A 25897-nucleotide genomic window follows, 5' to 3' on the forward strand; every position below is an offset into this window, starting at 1 on the left:
AATGTCTAAAAGTAGTTTGTCCAGGTTTTTAGACTGAAAGTGAATATTTTATTTCTTTTACAAAAGTCAACTAAATTGTCTTTGCTTTGCAATCCGACCTCACTATTGCAAACTTTTGGAACAAAAATTATTTTTTTTTCTAGAGTGCATCTCTGGACATTGATAGCTATATTTAGCTAAGAGGACATCTCTCAGCACACAAGATTTTGAATTTTTTCAAAGAATGAAATGACAATTCCTGCCTAAGGAATTAGAAATGGGCGGTAATGTAACATACAGGGTACCAGCTGCTGTTAACCCTATAATGCCCTTTGTACCATATTTGATACATGAGTATCAGTTTCTGAGACCTGAGATCTCATCAACATGATCAATACTTGCCATAATTTCAAAATGTTATGGACAAAATTATTTTTTTTGTCTAAAATAACATTGTTTACAAAAAAGTGCCGAAAACACCCGATGTATCAAATGCGATACACTAAATATGTCATACACAACATGATATAGCAAAAAAAAACCCGTGGATTTTGTTATGAGGGTTAATAAACATCTTAGTTCCAAAAAAATCTGAATTTTCTTGCTATTTTTTGATGGGTTGGGTCTTACAAACTTAAACGCCAGACTTCACGTGATCATTTTTGGCCACTTCCAGCACCCGTTCCGTAAATTCACGAGGAGACGCGCAACAAAATCGAACCGCTGCTGGTTCGGCAGGAATTTAGCCATCGACGATTCACTTCATCGCATTGGGAGTTTTGCGTAAGCTAACGTTTGTCACTGGTTAGTGTTAAATTACGTTTTTGTGTGGCTGGTGTAAAGTTGTGTTTGTAGGTTTTGCGAAATTTCGCGTAGCGATATCTTGAATATAATCTTTAGATTTGCTAAGAGTGTTAGCCGGGCAGTGCTACCAGATTTGTAGCTTAGGTTACCAGTTTGTTTGCAGTTGCTAGCCCAGTGTTGTGGTCTCGTTATGGGACGTGTTTAAAATGAGCTAACGCTAGAAAGCTGATCCGTTAGTTTGACTAATCAACTGGTAACGTTTACTAACCTGCTACCGTAAAATGGACCATTTATCAAATTTCTTTCTAAAGGCTGTCATTTAATTATCTGACATTCCAACTTTTAAACCAAGGTGAGGTTTCTTCACCTAATTAGCTGAAATCCAGTTAGCCAATTTAAAGTAGTGTCATTGCTATGTACTCTGACAGAACAGTGTATCAGTGCGATTGTTTTTTTCAGTTTGCATGTGAATAGGAAAACGGTTATTCATTTAAACAACTGTATTTAGCTTAATGTGTGATTATGCCTGTTGCTGTGGTATTTTACGGTGATAGCTGGAAAAGTCTTAGGAAGCTTAGTTTTATTATGTGCAAGGGAACGGCTGCTCAGATGTGTCAGGTAAGCGGTGTCGCTGCCTATCCGATACCTTAACCAAGTGGGTTTCTCTTTTTGTCCTTAAAGGTAGTTAAAAATACTTTTAACCCTTCCCGAATCAACTAAACCTGTTAACAGAGACTGAAGAAATAACAGTCATTAGCATGTGTCCAAAACATCTATATGTTGTCATAAAGAGACACCAGCTGTTTGAATTAGGACTGGTATTTAGTTCTTTGTAATACTCCTTTCTAACACAAGGTAGTGCAGTGAGCTAGTGGAACCATCATCTTCCACAAAGTCGTGCAGAAGCGAGGATATCTAAAAACACAAAATTTAAAGAAGTTAGGCACTAGTACTTATCCTAAATCAAAACACCTGCTTGTAAGCAGTGCCATCCGGTGGCAGAATTTCACTTTAACCTGTGCGATGCTTTAACCATGATCTGAGATGTAATTCACTGATTGTTTTCACCCCAGCAGTGTCAGATTTGGGCAATCTATTGCTGAAGTGTTACTAAAGCTGCTCTTTAGGAAGACAAGGTGCCAAGCAGCAAGAATTGGCAGGTGCTCCTCACCATGTCCAAGAGCAAGAGCTCGGAGTCAGTCAAGGTGGTGGTCCGTTGCCGTCCTATGAACGAGAAAGAGCGGGCCGCCAAGTATGAGAGTGTGGTGTCTGTTGATGTCAAACTGGGCCAAATTATTGTGAGAAACCCAAGGGAGTCCTCGGGCAACGAACTGCCCAAAATCTTTACATTTGATGCTGTTTATGGTTGGAACTCCAAACAGCTAGAAATGTATGATGAAACCTTCAGGCCCCTGGTTGAGTCTGTTCTTCTGGGATTTAATGGGACCATCTTTGCTTATGGCCAGACGGGTACAGGGAAGACTTACACTATGGAAGGGGTGAGAAATGATCCGGAGAAGAGAGGGGTGATCCCAAACTCCTTTGAGCACATCTTCACACACATTTCACGTTCACAGAACCAACAGTACCTTGTCAGAGCGTCATACTTAGAAATCTACCAGGAGGAGATCAGAGACTTGCTCTCAAAAGATCAGTCACGTCGTCTCGAGCTCAGGGAGAGGCCCGACACGGGTGTGTATGTTAAAGATCTTTCATCATTTGTTACCAAGAGTGTGCGAGAGATCGAGCATGTCATGAATGTGGGAAACCAGAATCGATCAGTTGGAGCCACTAATATGAATGAGCACAGCTCACGCTCTCACGCCATTTTTGTCATCACGGTGGAGTGCAGTGAGTTGGGTGTGGATGGAGAGAACCACATAAGAGTTGGCAAACTCAACCTGGTGGATTTAGCTGGCAGTGAAAGGCAAACCAAGACTGGAGCTCAGGGGGAGAGGCTTAAAGAAGCCACAAAGATAAATCTATCCCTTTCTGCTCTTGGTAATGTCATATCAGCTCTGGTGGATGGCAGGAGCAGCCACATCCCTTACCGAGACTCGAAGCTGACACGTCTGCTGCAGGACTCCCTAGGGGGCAATGCCCGCACTGTCATGGTTGCCAACATTGGCCCAGCATCCTACAATGTGGAGGAGACCTTAACAACTCTGCGCTATTCAAACAGGGCAAAAAATATCAAGAACAAACCACGTATCAATGAAGATCCCAAAGATGCCCTGCTCAGGGAGTTTCAGGAGGAGATTGCCAGGCTGAAGGCGCAGCTGCAGAAACGCTCAGGAAAGAAAAAGAGGAGAAGGCTGAGGAGGAGAGCAGGGGAAGGGAGCGATGATGAGGGTCTGGAAAGTGGCGAGACAGAGGACGATGAGGAAGATGGAGACGACAAGGGGGACTACTGGAGAGAACAGCAGGAGAAGTTGGAAAAGGAGAGAAAGGCAATCCTGGAGGATCACAGCCTGGTAGCTGAGGAGAAAGCCCGGCTTCTTAAAGAGAAAGAGAGGAAAATGGAAGACTTCCGGAAGGAGAGGGAGGCCGGAGAGAAGCTTGCAGCCAAAGTTAAGGTAAGCAGATTTTTAAGTTCCAAGAGTTTCAAGAAGTTTGTCATTTCGTATGGTGTTACCCAGGCTGAAATGAAACACTCATCAGCTGGTGAAATAGTCAATAAAATGTTTTTAAAAAGAGCAGTAAAAAGGCAGTAATAAATCATAACAATAAACAGGGATTAAAAAAAACATAAAATCTAAATTCTAAAACAAACTCAAGTCTAAATAGTCACACTAATTCAGGTAGCAGCAGCAGTCCTTTCACAGAAGGGGGTAATTAAATTAAGTCGTGTGTGTATTTGAGCTATATATTGTATGCGTGTGTGCATGCATGTGTAGATAGGGGTTATCAAAGTCCGCTTGTGGATCTTACAGTATAGCTGTGTGAATAGCGGAATGGATGGGGAGGGGGCACAGTTCATTTGTCAGTCTCGCGGCTTGTGCAAAGAACCCTTCCAGCATCCTGGTGGTTCTGCAGCTGATGCTCCTCTATCTCTTGCCAGACAGCAGGAGGGAGAACAGGCTATGAGAGGGGTGGTGGGAGTCTCTGATGATGGAGATAGCTAAGTGTATGCAGCTCTGTTTGTAGATTTCTTCCAGAGACGAGAGAGGGGCACCAACAATCCTCCTGGCAGTCTATTGAGTTGTTGCTTCTCATTGGACTTGCAGCTGCCAAACCAAGATGTAAAACTTTGTGACAGGATGTTTTTAATGGTGCCTCTGCAAAAAGTTGTGAGGTGAAGTGTGGAGAGTCCTGCTTTTCTGAGTCTCCTGAGGGAGTGGAGGCGCTTTTGTGCTTTTTCTTTTTGTTTCAATTTAAACTGCTGTGGTATTAACTCTAGGTGCACACCCAGAAACTTAACACTGCTGGCCCTCTCCACAGCAGCACCATCTATGGTGAGGTCTGAACTCTGCCAGACTTCCTGAAATCAATTACCATCTTTTGTTTTATACACATTGATGGTGGGATTATGAGATCTACACCACACTTCAAGCTGCTCCATGTTCATTATATAAGTGGACTCATCACTCATGTCAGTGATGAGGCCAACCACTGTTGAGTCATCTGCGAACTTCACAATTTGGTTAGTGTCATGTGTGAGCAGACTGAACAACAGCGGGCTCAGGACACCCCCCTGAGGAGAGCCTGTACTCAGTAAGATAGTCTTTGATGTGTGGCTGCCCACCTTGACTGTCTGTTGCCGCTTTGTCAGGAAGCTGAAAACCCAGTTGGAGGTTGCAGGGTTCACGCCTAATAGAATCAGCTTTTCCACCAACTGCTGTGGAATGATCGTGTTAAAAGCTGAGACAAAGTCAATGAAAATGACTCTGGCATAGGTGTTCTTCCTTTTAGAACTAGCAGTGGCTCCGTAGTGTAGTGGTTCACACATTCACTTAAGAAACAAAAGATCCCTGGATGTAGACACAAAGAAGGGTATCCAGTGTGTTAAAAATAACACAAAAATCTGTCAAATCAAACATGAGCACCTATGTGCTGTGGGGAACTTCTACTTATCTGTTGAAGCAATTTTGAACAAAAGGAAGCGTTCAAGCTCAAAATTATTTAAATTACACTCACAAAAGTTACCATAGCTTCTTTGAGGTTGTACTGGTCTTGTGCTTGGAGTCATTTTCTTTTATCCCTTGTGTGACTTAAAGAGATTTTTTCCTAATTTTTATTTGCATCCAGGCAATGGAGAGTAAGCTCCTAGTAGGGGGGAAGAACATTGTGGATCACACCAATGAGCAGCAAAGAATGCTGGAGCAAAAGAGGCAAGAGATTGCTGAACAGGTATAGTAAAGGGGTTGGCGCCAAGTACAAGGGTAATACTTTCTATATTACCAAAACATTACTCTGCTAGCAGTTTTCTATCCCATGTACTTATGATTCCAAATTCATCAAATTCCTTGTTAGGCATTTCAGACTTCTTCAGCAGACTAGGCACTGATTTTTGAAAGTGAACATTTTTGTCCATTTAGTACCAGACGAAAACATCTCTCAGCCAGTAAATTGTCTTTGACCTCAGAGACAGAACCCATTAAAAGTTGTGAACACATGCAAGTTTGTTTATGTGTGTCCAGAAACGGCGAGAGCGAGAGATGCAGCAGCAAATGGAAAGTCGTGATGAAGAGACACTGGAGCTTAAGGAGACCTACACTTCTCTGCAACAGGAAGTTGACATTAAAACCAAGAAGCTGAAAAAGGTGAGGATGGTTGTCACATTTGCCCAAGGCATTATCAACAAATTCGGTTCACATGGGTATGGAAGAATTCTGAATTGATTCCCAAATGTCAACATAGTTTTTGTTTCCATTTTGACACAAAAGAAAAAGAGGAACTGAGTTCTGAGAGTACTTTTTTTTTTTTTTTTAGAGGCTATGATTTTACAATATCAGCCCCTGACATTTAAAATGAATATAGAAATGGAAATTAATGAAAGTGAAAACAAGTGAAAAGTGTTTTGCTTTGTTACCAAAGATTAATGATGGCATTGCAGAGTATAGAGTCGTTAATAAACCAGACTGGCTGGAAACAAACTCTGCACTTTATGTAGAATGAGGTAAACCTGCAGTGTAAACATGGTATCTTTCATTTCAAAAGCCATTACCCTAATCTCCAGCAGATGGCAGTCTATCTCTGAGCCTCGTTTTCCCCAGAGTTCTCTTCCTGTTAAAAGGGCTTCTTCCTCCCCATCATTATTACCAGATCTCAGTAACCTTATAGAATTTTTTTTTATTACAATATAAGCACATTGAGGTGATTGTGAGCTGACTCAATTGAACTGAACATTTACAATGCTGTGAAAGTATTTGCCCCCTTCCTGAGTTAGATTTTTTTGCATATTTGTCTTAAATGATGTAATCATTTAAAAACCTTTCATATTTACTCGGGCTATCTTTGTCTAGTATTAAAATTTGTTTAATATGAAAATAATTGTGCTGAATGTGCAAAAAACAACTAACTATATCAACATGTATATGGATTTGGATGGTAAAAAAAAATGTTGAATTTCATAACCTTCATTTAACAAAAAATAATAAATAAATAAAACGATCAGAATCTAATATTGAGATTGACAAAGATGGCATACCTTGTCATCATAATGACACTGTTGAAGGTACAGTGTTTTTGGTTTGTCGGGTAATAAAGTTTCTTGCAAGTAAGTAGGTCAACTGCTATTTTAAGTCGGGTATTGTCTGTGATGTTCTATTTGGGTTGTTCATTATTCCTCATGACAATCAGGCATTTAAACAAAAACATTTAAGGCTGAATGCTCTAACAGTCTTTTTCTGGTCACTCTAGTTTTCTCTTTCTCTCTCCTCTAGCTGTTTTCCAAACTGCAGTCAGTGAAGGCAGAAATCCAAGATCTCCAAGAGGCACACATCAACGAGCGCCAGGAGATGGAGCAGATCCAAAACGAACTCACCAGGGACCTCAAACTCAAGTATGAAGTCTGCATATCAATGTTGGCCTGACACAAATCTCTAATCAAGACTGTGTGTCATGTGATCGAGGAGGAACCGTAAAAAGATTGCTAGCGAATTAGTGGAGCTTTTTGTGCTTTAAGACTTTTTCTCACTGTAGTGCATGGAAATGAAATATTTAATGAGGAACAGATACATTACATTCAAATGCTTTCAACCTTTCCTGTTTTAATAACATGTCTGAGTTTTCTTTGTCCCTCTCTGTCTCCCTGTCTGTCTATTAAATGTTCATGTGTTTCTTTCAGGCATCTGATTATTGAAAACTTCATTCCTCTAGAGGAGAAAAACAAAATAGTCAACAGGGCTTTCTTCGATGAGGAGCCTGAGGAATGGAAGATGAAGCCCATCACACGTATTGAGGAGTAAGTCTGGGAATATTCAGAGTGGGTCTTTCCATCTCAAATCATAACATTTTTAGAATGTTTTCTGCTTGACTAGCTTATATTTACCTTTCTTTGTATAGGTTCACAAATAGTGCTTTTCCTCTACTATCTACTCGACTCTGTTTTGGTTGTCCATTACAATCGAGTACCACCCAATGTACGTGGGGTCGTTATAAACACCACAACAAAGGCTCACACTGAGTTGGTGATATACTTGCTGCTCGGTCAGGAACAACGCTGTTGTTTTTTGTGTAGCCATTTTCCTCATTGCAGGGATTCATAAGTAGAAGTTTTGATTCTTGTGAAGGAGACTTATCGAATGACATCACTGACTAGCCAATCGGTGGCATGCAGTCTTGACGTCATGTTTTCTGATCACTTTAGATCGCTTGGAATTCTGGCCAAGTAGGTACTAAAAAAGTACCTGGTACCAGGTACTGCCACCTAATGGAAAACCCTAAAAACCAAGCCGACCTGACCCTAATAGGTTCTACTGGAAAAGAGCTAAAACAGACAAGTGTTGGAGAACCAGCTGTGGAACCTGTGCCTTATTAGGAAAGGGAAACTAAAAGTCCCTTCAATAGATGCTGTTTGGCATGCAATTCTAGCAAACGGTGCACACAGTTGCTCATTATAGTGCTGCAGAGTGGCAGAGCTGGCAACTGATTTATTGTAAAACACCAAAGCAAGAAGCAAATTTCCCATGCTGCTTTGTAATACTCCTTTTCTCTCTCTCTCTTTCTCTCTCTCTCAGTGACCATCAGATGATGAGCAGGCCTCGGTCTGCAGTCAGCTACTGGAGGCCCCTCAGTCACCATGCTCGTGTGGCCATGATGTTGAAGCCTGACATGAGATACAAAGTAAGCTTTTCTCCCTCTCCTTTACAGTGTTGTTATTACAGTTAAGTTATCACTGCATATAAAACTGTATTTTCCCTCAGCTGTAGAAAGCTGACGGGGACAACAAAGGTTGTGCATGGGAGCGCAACGCGTTGAAATTCACCTCACTCTCATACAGGGCTCTAGTGTGCGACCAATTTGGTCGCATATGCAACCTAATTTCTCAGTGGTGCGACTAAAAAACTCGTAGGTCGCACCAGTGCAACCAGCCGTACAAAAAGTCTCTGCAACTCTGAAAGTCTCCGTGTGGTCAACAACAGACACACATTATGCCTGTATCGAGGTCTAAACCAATCAGTCAGGGGCGAGACCTCTCTGATTGTCCATGGTCCAGATAGTCCTGTAGTCCTAAGCGTGTGTACGTTTGAAAGTGCAGGCGGATAGAGGTGAGTAGCTTGAATGAAGCGATATCGATTCATTAAATCCTGAATCGACTTTTAAATATAAATGAAAACTGACAGCTCAATGATTCTGATGCTCCGGGTCCGCGCTTTGTGTTTACGTCTTTTTTTGCGCTAGATTCTGATGCTGCAAGTTTTGTCTTTCTCCAACCAAAACTCATTGAACCAGCATCAAAAGAAGATCAAAACTACACTTCACCTTTGATAAACATCTTCATGAATTCTCTTACTTTTGCTGCTTTGCTTCAACCACAATAAAAATCGCACTTTCTGCACAGCTCTTTCTCTCGCTCTCTCTCTCCATGTACTTCAAGAACAGTTTCTCGTCTCAAATCTGCATTAATTTGCTTGCTTATTATTCACCAGTCTACCGTTGTTTACAGCGCTGTCGGCCGCTGTTTTTTTTTTTTTTTTTTGTTTTTCCCCAAAAATGACGTCTGACAAGAAAGCCTCATTTCTGCTGTTCAATAGCGAAGAAATTTAAACTTTCAATAGCTCCCATTTCATCTAATGAGGACTGTGACAGTTTTCTTTCTTTTCTTCTTGCAAAGATTAATAACATAAGAATGAACTTTTCTCATTCAGCACCTGTTATGTCTATCTCCACCTCATCACGCCCTGTCATTTTGGATACTTTCACAAACATACCATTTGCAATAAGTTTCAGTCCGGCTTTCGCAGAGCTCACTCCACAGAAACAGCCCTTCTTAGGGTCTCAAGTGACATTTTGATGAATAATGATGCAGGAAAATGCTCGGTCCTACTTATGTTGGACCTAACATCGGCTTTTGACACTGTTGACCACCACATCCTCCCTGAAAGGCTTAAACATTGGGTTGGTGTATCGGGTACTGCCTTAGGGTGGTTCTCCTCATATCTACATAACCGATCTTTTTCTGTGGTGGTCTCCGATTGTAGGTCATCCTCTACCTCCCTTACTTGTGGTGTCCCTCAGGGTTCGATTTTGGGGCCTTTATTGGTCTTAATATATCTTCTCCCCCTCCAGCATATAATGGGCTCTTTTGAGGACATTTCTTATAACTGTTATGCTGATGATATTCAGTTGTACATTTCTTTTAAGCCCCCAGGATTTATCTAAGCTTCAGCTTTTAAATGACCGATTCCATCAAGCGTTGGATGGCTGTAAATTTCCTCCAACTCAACGAGGGGAAAACTGAAGTCCTCATATGTGCTCTGGACAGACTTGTATCCCAGATAGTGAAAGCCCTTTGTCCTCTTTCTGTGTATGTTAAATCCTCTATCAGGAATTTAGGTGTCACTTTTGACTCGACTCTCACATTGGATCGGCATGTGAAATCTCTGGTTCGGTCTTGTTTTTATCATTTAAGAAATGTGGCTAAGTTAAGCCCCATTTTTATCTCGCCCTGAACTGGAGATAGCTATACATGCATTTATTTCCTCACGCTTGGACTATTGTAACTGTTTGTTTATGTGTCTAAGCAAAGGTTCTCTGGATCGTCTGCAGGTTGTGCAAAACGCTGCAGCTAGGCTGTTGACAAAATCCTCCAAGTATTCACATGTGACACCACTGCTATTTCAGCTACACTGGCTTCCTGTTGAATTTAGAGTACATTTTAAGATCCTGGTCTTGACATTTAGAGCCTTGCATGGACTGGCACCATCCTACATCTCCGATCTGCTACAGCCCTATGTCCCTAGCAGGTCCCTGAGGTCATCTGATCAGGGCTTACTTGCTATAAAACAGACTAAGATGAGAACAAAGGGTGACAGAGCTTTTGCCACTGTGGCCCCAAGACTGTGGAACTCTCTCCCTCATACGTTAAGAACTGTGGACTTGGTAGTTGTTTTTTAAAAAACAAAAAAACAAAAAACAACTCAAAACTCACCTTTTTAAAACTGTTTTTGGTTAAATTCCTGCCTGTTTTATATTGTCTGTTTTACCCTTTTATTATTTGTCATCTTATGTGCAGAACTTTGTGATTCTGTCTAGAAAGGTGCTATATAAATAAAATTGTATGTATGTATTTATTTATTTATTTATTTATTTATTTATTTATTTAAAAAGCCAGGCCAGGAAAATCTCCTTCATGTTTTTCTGAGTTTTATCCTCAATTACTTTGACAGAAAGGCATCTGCTGGGATTCTTACACCTCTGATGAAGTCTCACAGGTGTCAGTGCTGATTAATGATCAGCATAAAATATTTCTGATTGTCTGGGTCAAAATTGAATAGAATTAAATCAGGACCTTGCGAATCGGAATTGAATCAAATATAGAAATCAGTGATGATACCCAGCCCTAGTGAGTAGCCTAGCCCCGACAGAAGTAGATGTAGCTGTGAGTAATGAGAAAAGATGAAAAGAACGATTGCTAACTTTTTTTGTTAAGTTAACGTAAAGTTAAAGTGAACATGTAAAACATGGGGGTTAAGTGATGAGGTTGAAAAATTTGGGTGCATCTAACTTTTGTGCTGGTACTCTTAAAGGAAAAAAAAGTGCATCAGTGCAACTTTGGCAAAAAGTTAGTCTAGAGCCCTGCTCATAGTTGAGAAGAAGTCAACTAGGATTTACAAATTGATACCATAGGTGCATCAAACGAGCTTGAATCAAACGTCCAATTTTCTGAAGATCTTGTGAATGTGATAACTCGAATGCTGCAGTGTAGGATTTTCAAAGCCATAGATGCGTCTATTAAAAATCTTGGACAACTTCAAATCTTAGAGACCTTGACCCCAAGGTCAGAGTTGGCCTTCTAAAAATCTTATGAATACCAAAACTTGATGGTGCAGAAGACTAGGAGGCTGAGACGTAGCAATGGCAGTTGTCAGTATTTGAAAGATTAACGTTACTGCTGCACAGGTTTAAGATTGAGCTCATTGCAAATACTTTACTGGTTATTAAACATAATGCAATGCATTATATAACATATATTTTTTTCACACTGGTGCTCTAGTAGTTTCCAATTCACAGTAGGCCCGAGGCATGGTGGTTCCTGGGTTGTTCTTAAACAGCTGGTCTTCTTCAAGATCTTGGCAAACTTATACTTGCATACAGGAGTTTGAATTGATGATCTGCAGCTGTTTATAAAAGTCTCTAAGAGACCTTCCCAACTTGTGTAAATCTTCTGACCACATTTGTATATAACTGAATTTTCCCAGATGAATGTGATTCTGTGTCATTGTTCTAGGCTGAGAACATCATAATGCTGGATATGGACATTCCTGCACGGACCTCTAAAGAGTACCAGGAGCCAGTTATCGCCCCAAAGCTGGCGGCAGCTCTGGAGGATGCTCTTCGGGATGAGGATGAGATCGAGGTAGATGCCTCAAGCTTTCACAGCAGCTTGGGACAAATGCTGCCTGCTGGTGCTAGCGGCAGCCTCAAGAAGCCAAAGTCAGGGTAAGCAACAGTACCACAAGTTATATTCACCTTGGAGTGCCGCATCCTGTTGTCGGGCTGATGGAATTGGTTAAGAAACTAGTGCTTTTTTTTTTTTTTTTTTTTTTTTTTTTTGCTGCTTTTTCTTCTTTTTTTTCTTCTTTTTTTTGTAATATTTTACACCCACCATGTTGCAACAGCTTTACATTGGCTTGTTGTACAAAAGAATCTCTTCCTCTTTGTTTCATTTCTGTCCAGAATTGTACAACACAACACAAAAGGAAGGAGACAGCAGATTGTAAATTTGCATTCAGAGTAAATGATTTACCTTGTTAAAGACAAAAATTAAAGACTCTGCAAATCTTTGATATGTGACAGATGAACCCTGTAAACAGCATAGAAAACCTTTTGGTGTCACACCATCAGTGAGTTTAACCCTATGCCAATCTTTTCTCTCCTTTAGACGACCAAGAACAGGCAAGAAGTCGAGTACCCCGACCTCTTCATACAGCCCCTCCAGCCCAGGATCCCCTCTTTATCCCCAATCCCGTGGCCTGGTGCCGAAGTGATGGTTCCTACTGCTACTGTCACTGCCTGCCAACCTGTTTTGCACCTGTCCACATTGGGAATGACCTTTAGAGGATGGATATAAAAAAAGATTAATGCTGCTTTCTAGTTTTTAACTACACCACTGTTAACTGATCTCTTGAATACAACAAAACAATAGCAGCTGTGCATGACATTATACTGCACTGCTTTTACAGTTCCCTAGATATTGATGAATGTCAGTAATTTAGTGTGTGTGTGTGTGTGTGTGTGTGTGTGTGTGTGCGCATGCACACACACACACACACGCATCACAATGTTCTTAACGTACAAAAAAAGTAAAGGTGGGCTTAACCTTCCCTTGCACTACTTCATATCTTCCTAGATGTGTGTTAGGTGTCCTTCATGTTACTGTAAGTGTGGACGTGTGTGTGGTAGTGGGGGGAGGGGGCTGAGAGCTCTGTTGAACCTGGCACTAACATAGTTGTGTGTGTGAATGTGGTGTTGTACATCTGGCTGCATATCTGTGCATCTTTGAATCACTGTCTGAATAGGTTTGTTTGTGTTCTGTTTTTATCCACGACTTTAATTGTTGCTTTAGAGGAGCTTTAAGATTGCGTGTGGCTGCATGTGCTGGTCAGTCTTAAAGGAATAGTTGCACATTTTGGCAAATACACTTACAAAAGAGAAGCGATAAGAATTTTTACCACCTTTACGCTGAAGTGTGAAGCAGAAAGTGATCGGCTTTAGACATAGCTGGTGAAACTGCCATTTGAATTTCAAAAATTCTCGTACTAAATTTCTAATAGGCAGCATGTCAGCTCAGCTGAAAAGGCAAAACTATGCAAATGCAGACATAGAATCTAGTTAATAAATTATAAACTAAATAATAAACAAACTGCAAAGCAGTTAGTCTGTTACAATTACCAAATAAAATGTTGGTGTTTACATTTAATTGTTTTTGGTAAATCCAGTCAACCTAATGGATGTTACTCTGTACAACCTGAATATCGGTGTCAAATCTAGCTCAGCACAACACAAAAGCAATAAGAACAAGTAAATTATTAGTCAAGTTGAATTCTCAAGCCAAAAAGAGCTTTTAAGTAGGATCTCACCAAAATGTTTTTCTCTTCTGAAACCAAAGGCATGCACATAGCGAAGCCTGTTTGCGTGTGAAAATGCGACCAGTGTCAAAAGAGGAAATGGTTGTAGCCTTTTGCTTTGATTACTTCCCTTAAAATGTGCTGACTGGGTAACAAATCCAATAACATCACTTTTAAAGTTATTAAATAGTTACATTTCCCTTGTAATGCAGTGCCACAGTACCTTTGCCATACTGTGGCTAACTTTATGTCGTGATGATTCACAAGCTAGTTGGTAGCTTACCATGAACAATCTGCATCCCTCAGCTATAAAGCTGCATGTGCTGTAGACAGTACTGAAAGGTTTACTAATAGCAGTCAGAGCTCAAACTGTGATGTCACTCTTTCTAAATGAGCACAAACACATTTAAAATGAAATATTTATTGGAAAAAAATACACACGACATATTATGATTGAGTACCTTAGAACTGTTTTTGTTCTTCAGCTGAGCCAAGCTAAGCTTCTTAGTGTGAAATCTGTACGCTACATAAACCACAAGCAGAAACTAATACATAAGCAAACTTTCTCAAATGGTGGACTATTTCTTTAAGTCTGTATGATTGCAAGTGTGCAGGCCAGGAAGTAAAGCATGCTCCAGATCTGGACTCAGTCACGAGTTGCTGTAATCAGTAGATGCTGTTCTTCCTGAGACACACAAGGGAGGTGGGGAACATGGGGGGAGAGCCCGACACATGTACCCTCTGTGGACAGTTTCTAGGTTGCATGACATAGCAGTTGGCCACCAGACCACCAGGCCAGAGATCAGCTTGAACTACAGCCTGAGTCATGTCAAAAGTACTGTCCTGGAATGTGCCTCAGATTTGTCAGGGTTCCATGGTGCCTTAATCTGCATCCTCAGTCTCTGCTCCTTCATTTGAGCCGTGCACACACAGGCCTCCCAGTCTTCGTCGGCTCATCTACAAATTCATTCCAGGATCAGAGAATTGTTAAGAGCGTGAAGTTCAGTCGGGGGCATCCTGGGTCTTTTTGGATAAGCACCACTGCAAAGTTGGGCAGATGAAGGGTCAACATATTCTCCTTGTGATTTTTATTTTTATCTACCTTGGTATTGGTGTGAGTGTAAAAGAACATTAAACCCCCACAGACACACCATTCAACATTTGCCTCCAGGTGGACAATATGCAGTTTTAACCTTCATGGTTCAGCCTGCCTCTCTGCTGCTCTCTGTTCCCCATACTCTTAACCGTGAAGGGGTGCGCTCTCTGCTCGCTGCTACCATGCAGGGTTTTCCAACCCACTGTGTCATTTCAGCAAGCGTGGGTCAAGTGGCAAATTAAATCTTTTTAAAATACTTGTGATGTGTGCCGTTTGTGAGTTGAAGACTTGTAAACCATCAGGGCTATGTCTCTAACAATCCCTGTGAGGTCTAGGTAGCCCTAACTCTACCTCTGTGCAATAAAAGTATGTGACTTTTGTTTTTTTTGAAAATTGTTCTCCTAAGTCGTGGCAATCGGGGAGAAAACGAGAAAAAAATTGTAACTAACGTGTATTTACATTTATCCCAAAACTTTTTTTTTTCTCCCCCCCCCCTCTTTTCAAACCACCGACTTAAAGTTGGGGTCCGACCTCACAGGGTACCTCAAGGATCTCTCTGCTGTTTGACCCATGCCTGCGTATCTATTTAGATACTGTAATGAATATAACTTGTTTAAAGGCAATCCTTAGTCACTTTTAGATCTGTAAGAAACACACATGAGTTTCCATATTGAAAAAGTCTAACTTATTACGATCATATGTTTTTATATACAGATGTAGATATAATTTTTTATTCATTCTTTTTCTTGAAAATAGATTGTTGTTATTTTATTTTTGGAGCTCTGTAATTTAATGTTGAAATGTTGTTGTTTTTTTTCATCATATATACTATGTGTCTTTGTATTCGGCAAGGTACAGGCTTGTTTTCCCCACTTAGTTGATGAGTTTTCCACATGGATGTTGAAAGCATGGGTCATGTTGTTGTGGGCCTGTGCAGAGAGAGTCACGGTTCAGTATTGGCACATTAGCTGTAAGTTGTACTTCACAAACATAAATATTAAAATAAGAGCTAACATTGAAATGCTGTATACGCATGACTTTAGCACGCTTGAGTAACATGTTTTGGTTGTGACTGTGTTCATCGGTCATAGAAATTTAGTGAACAAAATGTGAATGTATAATTTAATTGAAAAATCTTGTATCACTTAGCTACATCACTGGATCCAAACTCCCAGACTGTTTGCGATCAATTTTTACATGCTGTCATTGTAGCCATATGACGATTCTGCTGGTGCGCTTATGTATCTGACTTGGCTATGTCTTCTACTTGTTTAGTGTCTTTACATTAATAAAGAGAAATTAATGGGAGTACTGTGGTGTGTCTTTGAGGGTATTTAAGAATGTGTGATGTTACACATTAGGAGCTACCCTTCCCTCTACTTTTCCTTATTTTCTTTCATTCACATATACACACACGCACGCTAAGTAGATGCAAATTAAACATAGTTAATCAGTAGAAGCTAAAACTTGTTTTAGACCAGGAAAAGCAGAAGGATTGTGGCCTCTCACAAAGGTCCAGTGCAACTATACTATATAGACAACAGTACAAGGCCTATGCATTACTCCAGCCATGGAAAGTTGTGTCATGAGGCTAACAGTTTTTACGTTAATGTTAATTATAGAGGAGGCGTGGAACTGCAATTTTTGAGTTAGACCATTGCTGACTTTTCCACGCTATAAGCCTCAGAACTCAGTGATTCTGCTCTGTAACTTTATGTGGACTGTGATTGCTGCATGTGTCCACTTTGGAATAATTCAGCTGATGTCAAGCAGGGGAAGAAATTTCACTTGTGACTTGCAGCAATAGTGGCATCGTATTACCTGAAATTCAGTGAGCTCTTAGAAAAACCCACTCTTTCAGTGTTTGTAAAGGCAGACTGCATGGATAGGTGCTTAGGTTTCTAATTCTGTAGCAAAGGGACTGAAAAGCCCTAAATTAAAAGCTGTGACCCGTTTTCCTCAGATTGTAAAACAGGGTTTTTTGGACCTGCTCTGGTGGAATCCCCCAATAAATTAGCATGTCGCCTTTAAATTATATATTATATAAATTCATATATTTGCAAACCTGTTATCTCTGGGATTATTGTCATATTTCACATTTATTCTCTAAGAAAAAAAAAAAAAGCTCAATACTCACCTGACAAAACCACAAGAAACTGTCAACTTTTGTATAATGAACTTTATTATCTGCAGGTCAATATTACAGCTCAACTCAGAAAAACAAGCAAGTCAGTCTCACCAAAATGTGATCTTTAGGAAGAGGAGAAAAAAAGTTTGTGATCGTATACATTCAGCAGAGGAGCACAACAGCACAGCAGAATGGTATTTGTATTGAATAAAGGAATGGTGCACATACAGTACTTGAAAGTAGATCAAGCAGTAGAAAAAAAAAATCACAGTGAAGCGTGACGTTACACTCGGAACTATTTTCTCTGATTCCCGTTATTGTGGTCACATCCATAATTTATCTGATACACTGTATTACTGATGCAGAGTGCCTTCTGCATTGCCTTGTTCTTCAAAACCGATTCTTCGAATGCAAACAACCTTCAAATGGAAAAAAAATAATCTAAGGCTTTAGATGATTTTTACGTACCAAACAGTGGAAGTGGTGTAGTTTTAGAAATGTATTTTTCTTGTGATGAGTGACTTGCTGTTGATCTGCTGGTCCCACTCCAGATTTGAGTCCATGCAACTAAAGTTTGGCACAGAAGAAGGTGTAAAGTACAAAGGAATAATGCCCATCAAACTAGAGTCCACAGTGGGAAAAATGGTAATTAAAGAAGTATCTTCTATTTTAAAGTACCTGTTTAAAGTTGCTTTTTCTTATGATTCACAAAACAAAAAGTACAACAGTTTCATACATACACACCACTTCAAGTCTCAAAAAAATGATTTCATTCAAAAAAACCTAAATATTACAAGGAACATGACAGCACACACCCAGTCATCAGAATAATTACTTGTGTGTTTTTATCATGCTGTTTTTTTTTTTTATGTAAAATGGAATATTAGTATATTTTATGGTCATTCTCTTTTGGTTAATGGGATGCAGAGAAAAACAGTGAGACTGCCCTTTGGATGCACATGTGAGGCTTAAAGTCAGCTTCATCTCCAAGGAGACGAAGACAAATTCACATGATGAAACGTATGCATAGGAAAGAAAGAAAGAAGAAAAAAAAATAAAGGAAAACTCAGCCCAGTAGATCGTCAACTAGGCTCTTAAAACACAGGGAAAAGATGACCGAGCGTCAGCCTTAAAAATAAGATAATTTAAAGGGTAATTCTGGTTTTATTTAAATTTGCTGTGCTCCCCTGGTTATTGTAGTTCTGTGGGTTCCTCAAAGCAGCAACCTCTCAGGCTGAAAAATTAAGCGAGGGCTCAAACTTTGATTTGACTGAAAGTTGTGCCAACACAGGCAGCTGTATGCTAGCCCAGACTTCTAGTATGTACTTATCATTTGTAAACATTTGAATCCATCAAGGAAGCATGGCAGAAATGCTCAGCTGACCAATTAGCATGTATTAGCAGAAGACTAGAACCAGTTTCCTTGTTTAAAAAAAAAAAAAACAGAAAAAAAAAGACGAGTACAATTTGATTTCCAGCCTGACATATTATCAGTGTTGTGTTTTTATTCTAGAAGCAGGTGTAAAAAAGCTAGTAGCTGACCAGCATCCTCTGCAGCAGCCTACTCTCTCTACACTGGGATTAACAGCAAGTGAAATGGCTCTTAGAGCATCTCTGTTAGTGTCGAGACACAACAGAAACAAATAAACCACAATTATCCTTTAAGGGCTTAAATTACAGCATGGACTGGGGGCTAAAGGCACAGCTCCCATTTTATTTAGAAATCTGTGGAAGAAACCTGCCCGCTATCTTGCGGTTGTCTGCTATAGCTACAACATCACCAAAGAAAATCTATTTAGTTCTCATACCCTTTAATCTGCATCTTCTTTAGTAAAATGACATCATCCCAGTGAGATGATAACAGCTGCTTGTGGACAAACTGGCTTCCACTCCATCATTCTGTACTCTCCAGCTGTAATCAGTTCCAGGCTGTGGCTAAACCGATCCCTCTGCTACAGTCTTTGATCTTGGGTTGTCTTGTTTAACCTTTGACTGTATCTTCTCTGAGTGCCACTAAGATGCCCCTGTACAAGCTATGTACTCAGGCAACAGTGGACTGTTAAACTGCTGTTTCTTATATTAGAGCTGCAGAGCTAATTCATAAATGGTTTATTTCATACCAATTTCTGTCTTTTTGCACCCCAAAGGAGGTCCAAAGTTTACAAATGGAAAACCCTCCCTCCCCCTCCCCTGGACGTACGGAGCTGACTTTTCACAGCACCAGAAAATGACTCGAGTAAAGAGCAGCGGGAAAAAGAGGGGGCAGAAACAGGATGGATGATGGAGACTATGAGGGCAGGTAAAAGAGAGAAACAGACCCGTGGCGGAGCTTGGGGTCAGTAAGGTGTATCGTCCTGCCTGTACAGGAGGTGGTGGGATTGGAACAGAGGCTTTAGCCCCTGCAGGATTTCCAGCTCTGGACTCTGACTCGGGACCTGGCTGCAGCTCATTTCTCTCTGTAGTACAGCAGGTACATCTTCAGAGGCTCGGGTAGCGGCAGGCCCAGGATCCTTTCTCTCAGGACATTCACAGCGGGCTGGGGTCGGAGCAGCTCGCCCGTCTCCTTCTCTTCTTCCTCTTCCTGCTCCTCCTCTTCATCCTCCTCCTCCACCGTCTCCTCCTCCTCCACCACGACTGCCCTGCCTCCAGATCCCCTCCCCACCCTCCTGCCCCCTCTCATCTGCTGCCTCACTTCCCTCTCTCCTGCCTCCTCCTCTTCCTCCACTCCTCGTGCCCCCTGGTTGTTGTTGTTGTCCAAGGAAGCAGGACCAATCCCACTGCTGGCTACGACCTGGCGGGTGGCCAGGACGAGGGCGTTGCAGTGCCGCCGGTGGACCCTCCTGCGTTTGAAGCGAGGCCCATACTTATGAAGCCCTGCCACCGCCAGGCCCCGGCCAACGCTGAACGAGGAGCCTCGGCCACGGGAGTGGCTGTCTCCTCCATCCGTGGTCACTCTGAGGGTGTGGCGGATGCAGATACGGGCCAGTTCCTGTAACGATCGCACCTCAAACTTGGCTGAAATGTTGAGAATGGCAAGTCAACATCGGGGAAATGAAAACGCCGAGAAATGAAAGAAGGACAAATGACACTCACGTAGTGGAACAGTCTTGGGTTTGCTGTTGGTGCTGTGTTTGGGCAGCACCAGAGGGGCGAAGGACACAGAGATGATCTTTTTGGTCTCCCAGCTGTTCAGTCCCGTTCGAGTGATCTTGGTCAACTGCATAAAACAGAAGGGCAGTCCTTTAATACGTTTGTGTGTATAAATGATTTTTTTTTCATCTGATTGAATTCAGTAACATGAAGAGTTCATACTATCAGTTTGTGTGCCAAAAACTGCAGTTCCTGTAATCACTACTGTAGTTCCAAAAGCGAGGGTGACATTACTACATGCAGATATTTATTTATAGAGATTATCTCTTGAATATTTCCAGTTACACTTATATTTTAAAAAGTAACATAAAATACCATGGAGACTCAGACAGACCACAAACCTTTTCCTCAAGAGGCATCACCAGGATGCCCCCCACCTTGAGCAGGTTCTTCATATAATCCTCATGCTCTTTCTGCACGCCGGCCCCGCAGTACACCCTGTCATACTGACGGCTCTCTGGAGGGATCTCCAAGCAGTTTCCCACCACGAAGGATGGCTCACAGAACTCAAATCTGAAGTGAGAGAGCAGCAATGCACAACAAGCCATGGAGGAGATAAAAAAAAAATGCTGCTGACAAGTCAAGAAACCTACTTGTCAAAACTGTCGCTGGTTTTAATGAAGGAGTCGAGCTTCTGGTAGGCGTACTCTATCACATCTGCGTGTAACTCTATGCCGTGATTCACTCCAAAGGGACCTGTAACAGTCAGCACAGCACAGTGTCTAATCAACCTTATGAATATTTAATTCAATTCAATTTTATTTATATATCTCTAAATCACAACAACAGGTGTCTCGAGGTGCTTTATATTGTAGGTTAAAGACCCTACAATAACATAGAGAACCCCAATAATTAGATGATCTCCTAGACTCTCTGGTGGCCTTCAAAAGTGTTCAGTTTGCAGCCAATCACAAAGCCATCCTTCCTGATTGCAGTGTACCACAGCTGGAAAAGCTTCATCATTTTCCTGCATGCACTAAAGGAGCTCAGCTTTCCTGGGAAATAGAGCTTGCTCATCCCCTTTTGTACACATCATCTGTGTTGGTGTTCAAGCTGTTGACGTGGCTGTGCTGCTACTTGTACTCCTCCACCACATCCAGATCCTGTCCCAGGATAGACACACGTACACACCTATGCCTGCATTTGTCCATTTTCTTCTGAAGTTGACCACCGGTTCTTTGATCTTACTCACATTCAGAAGCAGACCAGTCCACAAAATCACTATCAGTAAAACATCCAACCACTAAAGGAATATCAGAGTATCTTCAGTGTTAACATCTTCAGTGTACTGGATTCATTTTGTCCTTTTGAAGTGAAGTGAAAGAAGTGAAATTTTTATTTCGGTCAACAACAACAACACAGATTATCATTTTACATAAAAGTACTCAATCATACAGTAACCGAAAAAGAAATAGGCTGAAGCCTTGTGGCTTATAATTATCCTATCCTTTACCCCATAGGAATAATCAAATCCTTAACCAAGAAAATAAATAGCATTGATAAATAAGTTATATAACAGTTTGAAAAGAAATCAATGATAAATCAAGAAATTAAATCAACACAAAGTTATTCATCAAACCAAATTTCCGTAGTTTTTGTTCCTTCTCCCTTTCTTATATTTTAACACTCACTCTCCAACCGTTCAGTGGTTGCTCCTGCCTGAGCCTGGTTCTGCCAAAGGTGTCTTTGTATTAAAAATGTTGTAGGGTCTTTATCTTATAATACGGTACGCTAAAAGCATTAACTGCTAATAGCTAATTTGGTGTACTTTAAATAATAACCAAAGAATATATGCTGAAAAAGTAAGGAGCTGCATACCCAGAATGAGGCCGACCATGGTGCTGAGGTAGCCCGTCCCACTGCCAAGGTTGAGAAAGGAGAGTCCAGGGTGGAGATCCAAAGCCTCCATCACTTCCGAGTAAATACACGGAGCAGATAGGTGGATGTTTCCGTGCCGCCATGCCAGATCCTAAATGCAACAACAGCATATAGTACATTTACCAGCTTAGACCCCTGTGGGCTGATTCCACACACTTTCACTGTGCTGACCTTATATGCGTTATCCCGGTATTCATCCAGGTAATAGTCTGCACGGTCGATAGCTCGGAAAGCTCGCTCCACCAGGTCTGAGCGGATGTAGTAAGCCTCCTTAAGGTTGTCAATCAAGTCATCGTTGTCCTCACCGGCACTCACAGCTCCACCCATCCTGACTGAAGACCAGATGACAAAAGCATAAGGCACGGTTTCACTTTGAGACACAGTTCCAGTAGCTGTTCATGCTGTTGTTGTTGTTGTTTGTTTGTTTTTTAAGTCTTTCAGTGTTTTTTTAAGTTCATTCATTAAAGGAGGACTTCTAGGCTGGTGCCCTCTCACACCAGAAGTTTACACACTTTAAAAGGTTTCCAAATGACACTGTCTTTGTTCTTTTAGTGTCAATTTCACAACCCTGTGGGGAAAAAAAAATCTGAAACAAATAAAAGGCATTAGGACAGGATTCTACAGTGAAAGGATAGGCTGTTTTCCTTAAAACATTAAATATCTTAGAGTTTTGTTCTGGTTTGTGTGCAAAACAAACAGTGTCAAAAACAACAAGAAATAAGAAAATATGCCAGTGGGTTCCAAAACTAATCTGTAACAGACACATAAAGTTAAACAGGTTAGCAGGCTATCTTAAACTAAAAAAAACTGAAGTTAAACTGAAGCTGAACAACATATCTGATTAAATTATTAAGCAAATTAAGTACTGCTCCTTGCCCTGCACATTTCAACAGTATTCTGGCAGCTTTAAACTTACTTTCAGAACCATTTACTTTCATTTACATGTAGACAAACGCCATCAAGCTTTGGCTCAACAAAGAGGCAGAATGCATTGTATTATATTTGATCTTTTTTCTAGGTAAAGCTAGCTTCATCGATTCATTTTCTTAACCTCAAACGGATGAAGTGAATAGAAGGTGATTATCAACCTGTATGGCTGAAAGTGAGCAAACACAGAAGTGCCAAAATGTCCAGGTCTTCTAATGTCCTCTTAAGGTTAACTTTAAAAGTCAATCAATATCCACAGACTCACATGTTAAAATAGTCACTTTGATACATAGTCTATGTTTTTTCTTAAGGATTGTTACACTGGCAGCCATGGCCTCTAGCTGTCTACTAAGACTCACCTCTGTTGATTCAGGCCACTGAACTGGACCTTTTCATCTTGCTACTGCTGTTTCCTTTTGAAGCATTTTTAATGGAATTGTATTACAAATAATATGACTTGTTGTAAGGAGCAGACAGAGTGGAATTCTACCAAATTACTAGTCTTGTCAGCACTAATTAGCATGTGAACAGTACCCTTACAGCCATCAGTGCACACTGCTAATCAAGCTTATTAGCATTAGTTGCTATTGCTCTACCTTCTCATCTCAGTGTCCATCAAAAAGCTAACACGCACTAATTTTGAGGCTTTAAAATAAACCACTATGCCTACTTCCTTCTTTTATATACAGGTACTGACAAAGACACATCCAAGGGCCCCTGAGAAAACCAGCTGCATATCTTACATATTTTGAGTCTCAATTTTTGGACATTTTGATCTTTTTCTTCCCTGATGTCTATGTCTTTCTTATTTTATGTTTCTGTCTTTTATTTTGACTTATGTTTTGATTATTTGGATTTTAATCATTCTACTTTTCTGCCATATTGGTCAGACTTTACAAAACTGCTTTCATTTTGCTTCATATTGAGGGCTGCCCCTCTCTCAGTTTATTTCTGCTGTTAAAAGGGAGTTTTTCCTTCTTAGTATTACCAAGTGCTTGCTCATAGAGGGTTGTGTGATTCTCAGGCTCTGTATTTTGTAGATTATTTACCTTACAATTTAAAGGACCTTGAGGCAATTGCTGTTGTGATTTGGTGCTATATAAATTTTTAAAAAGAACTGAATTATTGCATTGCAGCAGAGTAGTATTCAAATTTTTCCTTTGTTCTCATTTCAACAGGATGCATCTGGATCAACTCCTGGATAAATTTAATGGCACACAGTATCTTATTGATATCTTATTCCAGTGTTTATTTTTTTTTCTAATTTTTCTGTGTAACTTTTATACTGTCCACTGCTGTAACAAAACAAATTTCCCACACGTGGGACTAATAAAGGTTATCTTATCTTATCTTAGTAGTGAACGTTTCCCAGGGAGACTTTCAGCACCAATTACACAATTACATGATCAAACTGCAGTAAGAGGGTTAGGTGTGGCTTTTAGCAGCAGAATATGACTAGGATGTGACCAACTCTGTTAAAAACACCACAGGGCAGTGCCAAAGGACAGAGATCACTGCAGGGTGCACTGTCTGCCAAATGTTGGACACCCTCGTTAGGCTATAAAAGAAGAAAGGGCTGAGTGCATTTAAATAACAGAGGATGTACTGTCTTCGTTTAAAAAAAAAAAGTGTCAGGTGGTGAAGCCCTAAAGGAACATGAATTCTTGGGAGGAGAAGAACAAGGTTTTTGCCTCGTTATTTTTTCATTTTATTTTATCTTTTGACATACAATGGGAATCTATGCCCCCGTGAGTATGATCACCCGCCTTTTTCTTCTTCTTTTTTGATTTGCTTTGTTTTGTTTTGGGCTGTGGACACAAATGGCCACAGCAGGGCGCTGCCGGTCATTTTCGTAATTTAGTATCTAAGTGGCTTAGTAGGCTAGTAGGGTACACGCTTCATGCCAAACAGTGCCAACTGAACTTGGCTATTTATTTCCTGATTTAGTGATCAGCTAACACGCCCTTTCCTTTCTAAAAACGCTTTTCACGTCGAGTCTAAAGTCCGGCTCCGGCCGGGACCTCCAACTCCAGCAGGTCTCATACCCGTCTGCACGCTGCTGTGCTGCGGTGCCATTTGCGCCACTCAGGTGATCCAGTTTCGAAATAAATAAATAAATAAATGGAGCTCGGTTGAGCCAATAATCACCCAGCCTAAAGGATAACAACAGCACAATGCATTCGTAACAAACCTCCATGGAACGACAAGGTCAACACAAGCAGAAACACAACTGCATTCTTATCTTCGGTGGAAGATCAGGAAAATCGAGAGAAGAAGGAGCCCAGCGAGCTGCTGCTGGTTTGCAGCCACACAGCGCGCCTCCACACACAACACGGACCAGCTGAAGCGTGTACCTCTTATTAACGCCGCCTGATATTCTCTGTCTCTGCGCTTTTCCTTGTGCTCAGCCTTTTGTTGGTGGGGGATCCAGTCAGAAACACATCACTGCTGGATGTAAACATTCGGCCAGCTGACGCTCTGACGTCAGACGCAACACACGCAGAGTAACGGCCAGAGGGGGATGGCCTACTTTCAGCAGTGTGGGCTGTGGAAGTGGAACAGGCCAGACGCGGGTGGAAACCGACGGAGAGCGCAAATGTGAGCGGCAGCGAGAGGAAAACAGCTTCATCCAACTGAGTCTCGATGCTGCTCAGTGTTTGTTTGTGTGTTTGTTTGTTTTCCCGCCCACCTAAACATGTCTTCGCTCTGATTGGCCTGTCACCGTCTTACTAATTATTACTGAATTCCAGTCGCTTTGGTAGTTGCTGTGTTCCAACATCTGTAGGTCAGTAGGTTAAAAGTCAAGTCAGTACCTTACTTGGATGCAGTACTGTGCACAAGGTAAAAGAAGCCTGGCGGTAGACACTAATGGACCTTCTCCATACATATAATGACAGTTATTTGAACCAAAACTTTCATATTTGGATTTATCACCCCACAAGACTTGTTATCACTGCTTTTCAGTCCAGCTAATGTGTGGTTTGGCATTTCTCAGCCTCTTCCCACCCGTTTCCCTTCCTTCAATGACTGGTACATGGATTAACTGAAAGGCCAGATTCATCTCTCAGGTCCTGTGTGAGGTCTTTGCTTTTCCCATCTCTTCAGGACATGACTTTCAGAAAATGTTTATCTAGTGTAGGTAGGTTGTTGTTGTTTTTTTTAGACCTCATGCTTCTTTTGTCCTCCGCTTGTCCAGTATCA

The 25897-nt window shown here is 41.0% G+C and overlaps 2 protein-coding genes across 6 annotated transcripts; one reads left to right on the top strand and one right to left on the bottom strand.

The window, feature by feature from the left end:
* The first annotated feature begins 37 nt into the window (after positions 1 to 37).
* On the top strand, positions 38 to 15921 carry kif3b (kinesin family member 3B). 4 transcript variants are annotated; one of them, XM_084917533.1, is made up of 9 exons: positions 38 to 783; positions 1857 to 3359; positions 5032 to 5133; positions 5424 to 5546; positions 6669 to 6787; positions 7073 to 7189; positions 7965 to 8070; positions 11678 to 11889; positions 12332 to 15921. In XM_084917533.1, exons 2-9 carry the CDS (start codon positions 1956 to 1958, stop codon positions 12435 to 12437), a joined length of 2289 nt encoding a protein of 762 aa, XP_084773659.1. In that variant the 5' UTR covers positions 38 to 783; positions 1857 to 1955; the 3' UTR covers positions 12438 to 15921. The 4 variants fall into 4 exon arrangements, with proteins under 4 accessions (XP_084773659.1, XP_084773663.1, XP_084773660.1 ...); XM_084917537.1 differs by having other exon boundaries at positions 1860 to 3359; XM_084917534.1 differs by having other exon boundaries at positions 38 to 762.
* Positions 15922 to 16774: 853 nt separating this feature from the next.
* pcmtd2b (protein-L-isoaspartate (D-aspartate) O-methyltransferase domain containing 2b) lies at positions 16775 to 25273 on the bottom strand. 2 transcript variants are annotated; one of them, XM_084917538.1, is made up of 7 exons: positions 25051 to 25273; positions 21941 to 22101; positions 21710 to 21860; positions 20485 to 20587; positions 20233 to 20404; positions 19835 to 19958; positions 16775 to 19756 (listed from the first exon to the last, which is right to left on the bottom strand). In XM_084917538.1, the coding sequence occupies exons 2-7, from the start codon at positions 22094 to 22096 to the stop codon at positions 19188 to 19190; spliced, it is 1275 nt and encodes a 424-aa protein (XP_084773664.1). In that variant the 5' UTR covers positions 22097 to 22101; positions 25051 to 25273; the 3' UTR covers positions 16775 to 19187. The 2 variants fall into 2 exon arrangements, with proteins under 2 accessions (XP_084773664.1, XP_084773665.1); XM_084917539.1 differs by lacking the exon at positions 25051 to 25273 and adding an exon at positions 24888 to 25032.
* Positions 25274 to 25897: the final 624 nt, after the last annotated feature.

This window comes from Perissodus microlepis, chromosome 20 (assembly GCF_051167445.1).
Source record: "Perissodus microlepis isolate ML-2025 ecotype Zambia chromosome 20, ASM5116744v1, whole genome shotgun sequence".
Classification (NCBI taxonomy): Eukaryota; Metazoa; Chordata; class Actinopteri; order Cichliformes; family Cichlidae; genus Perissodus; species Perissodus microlepis.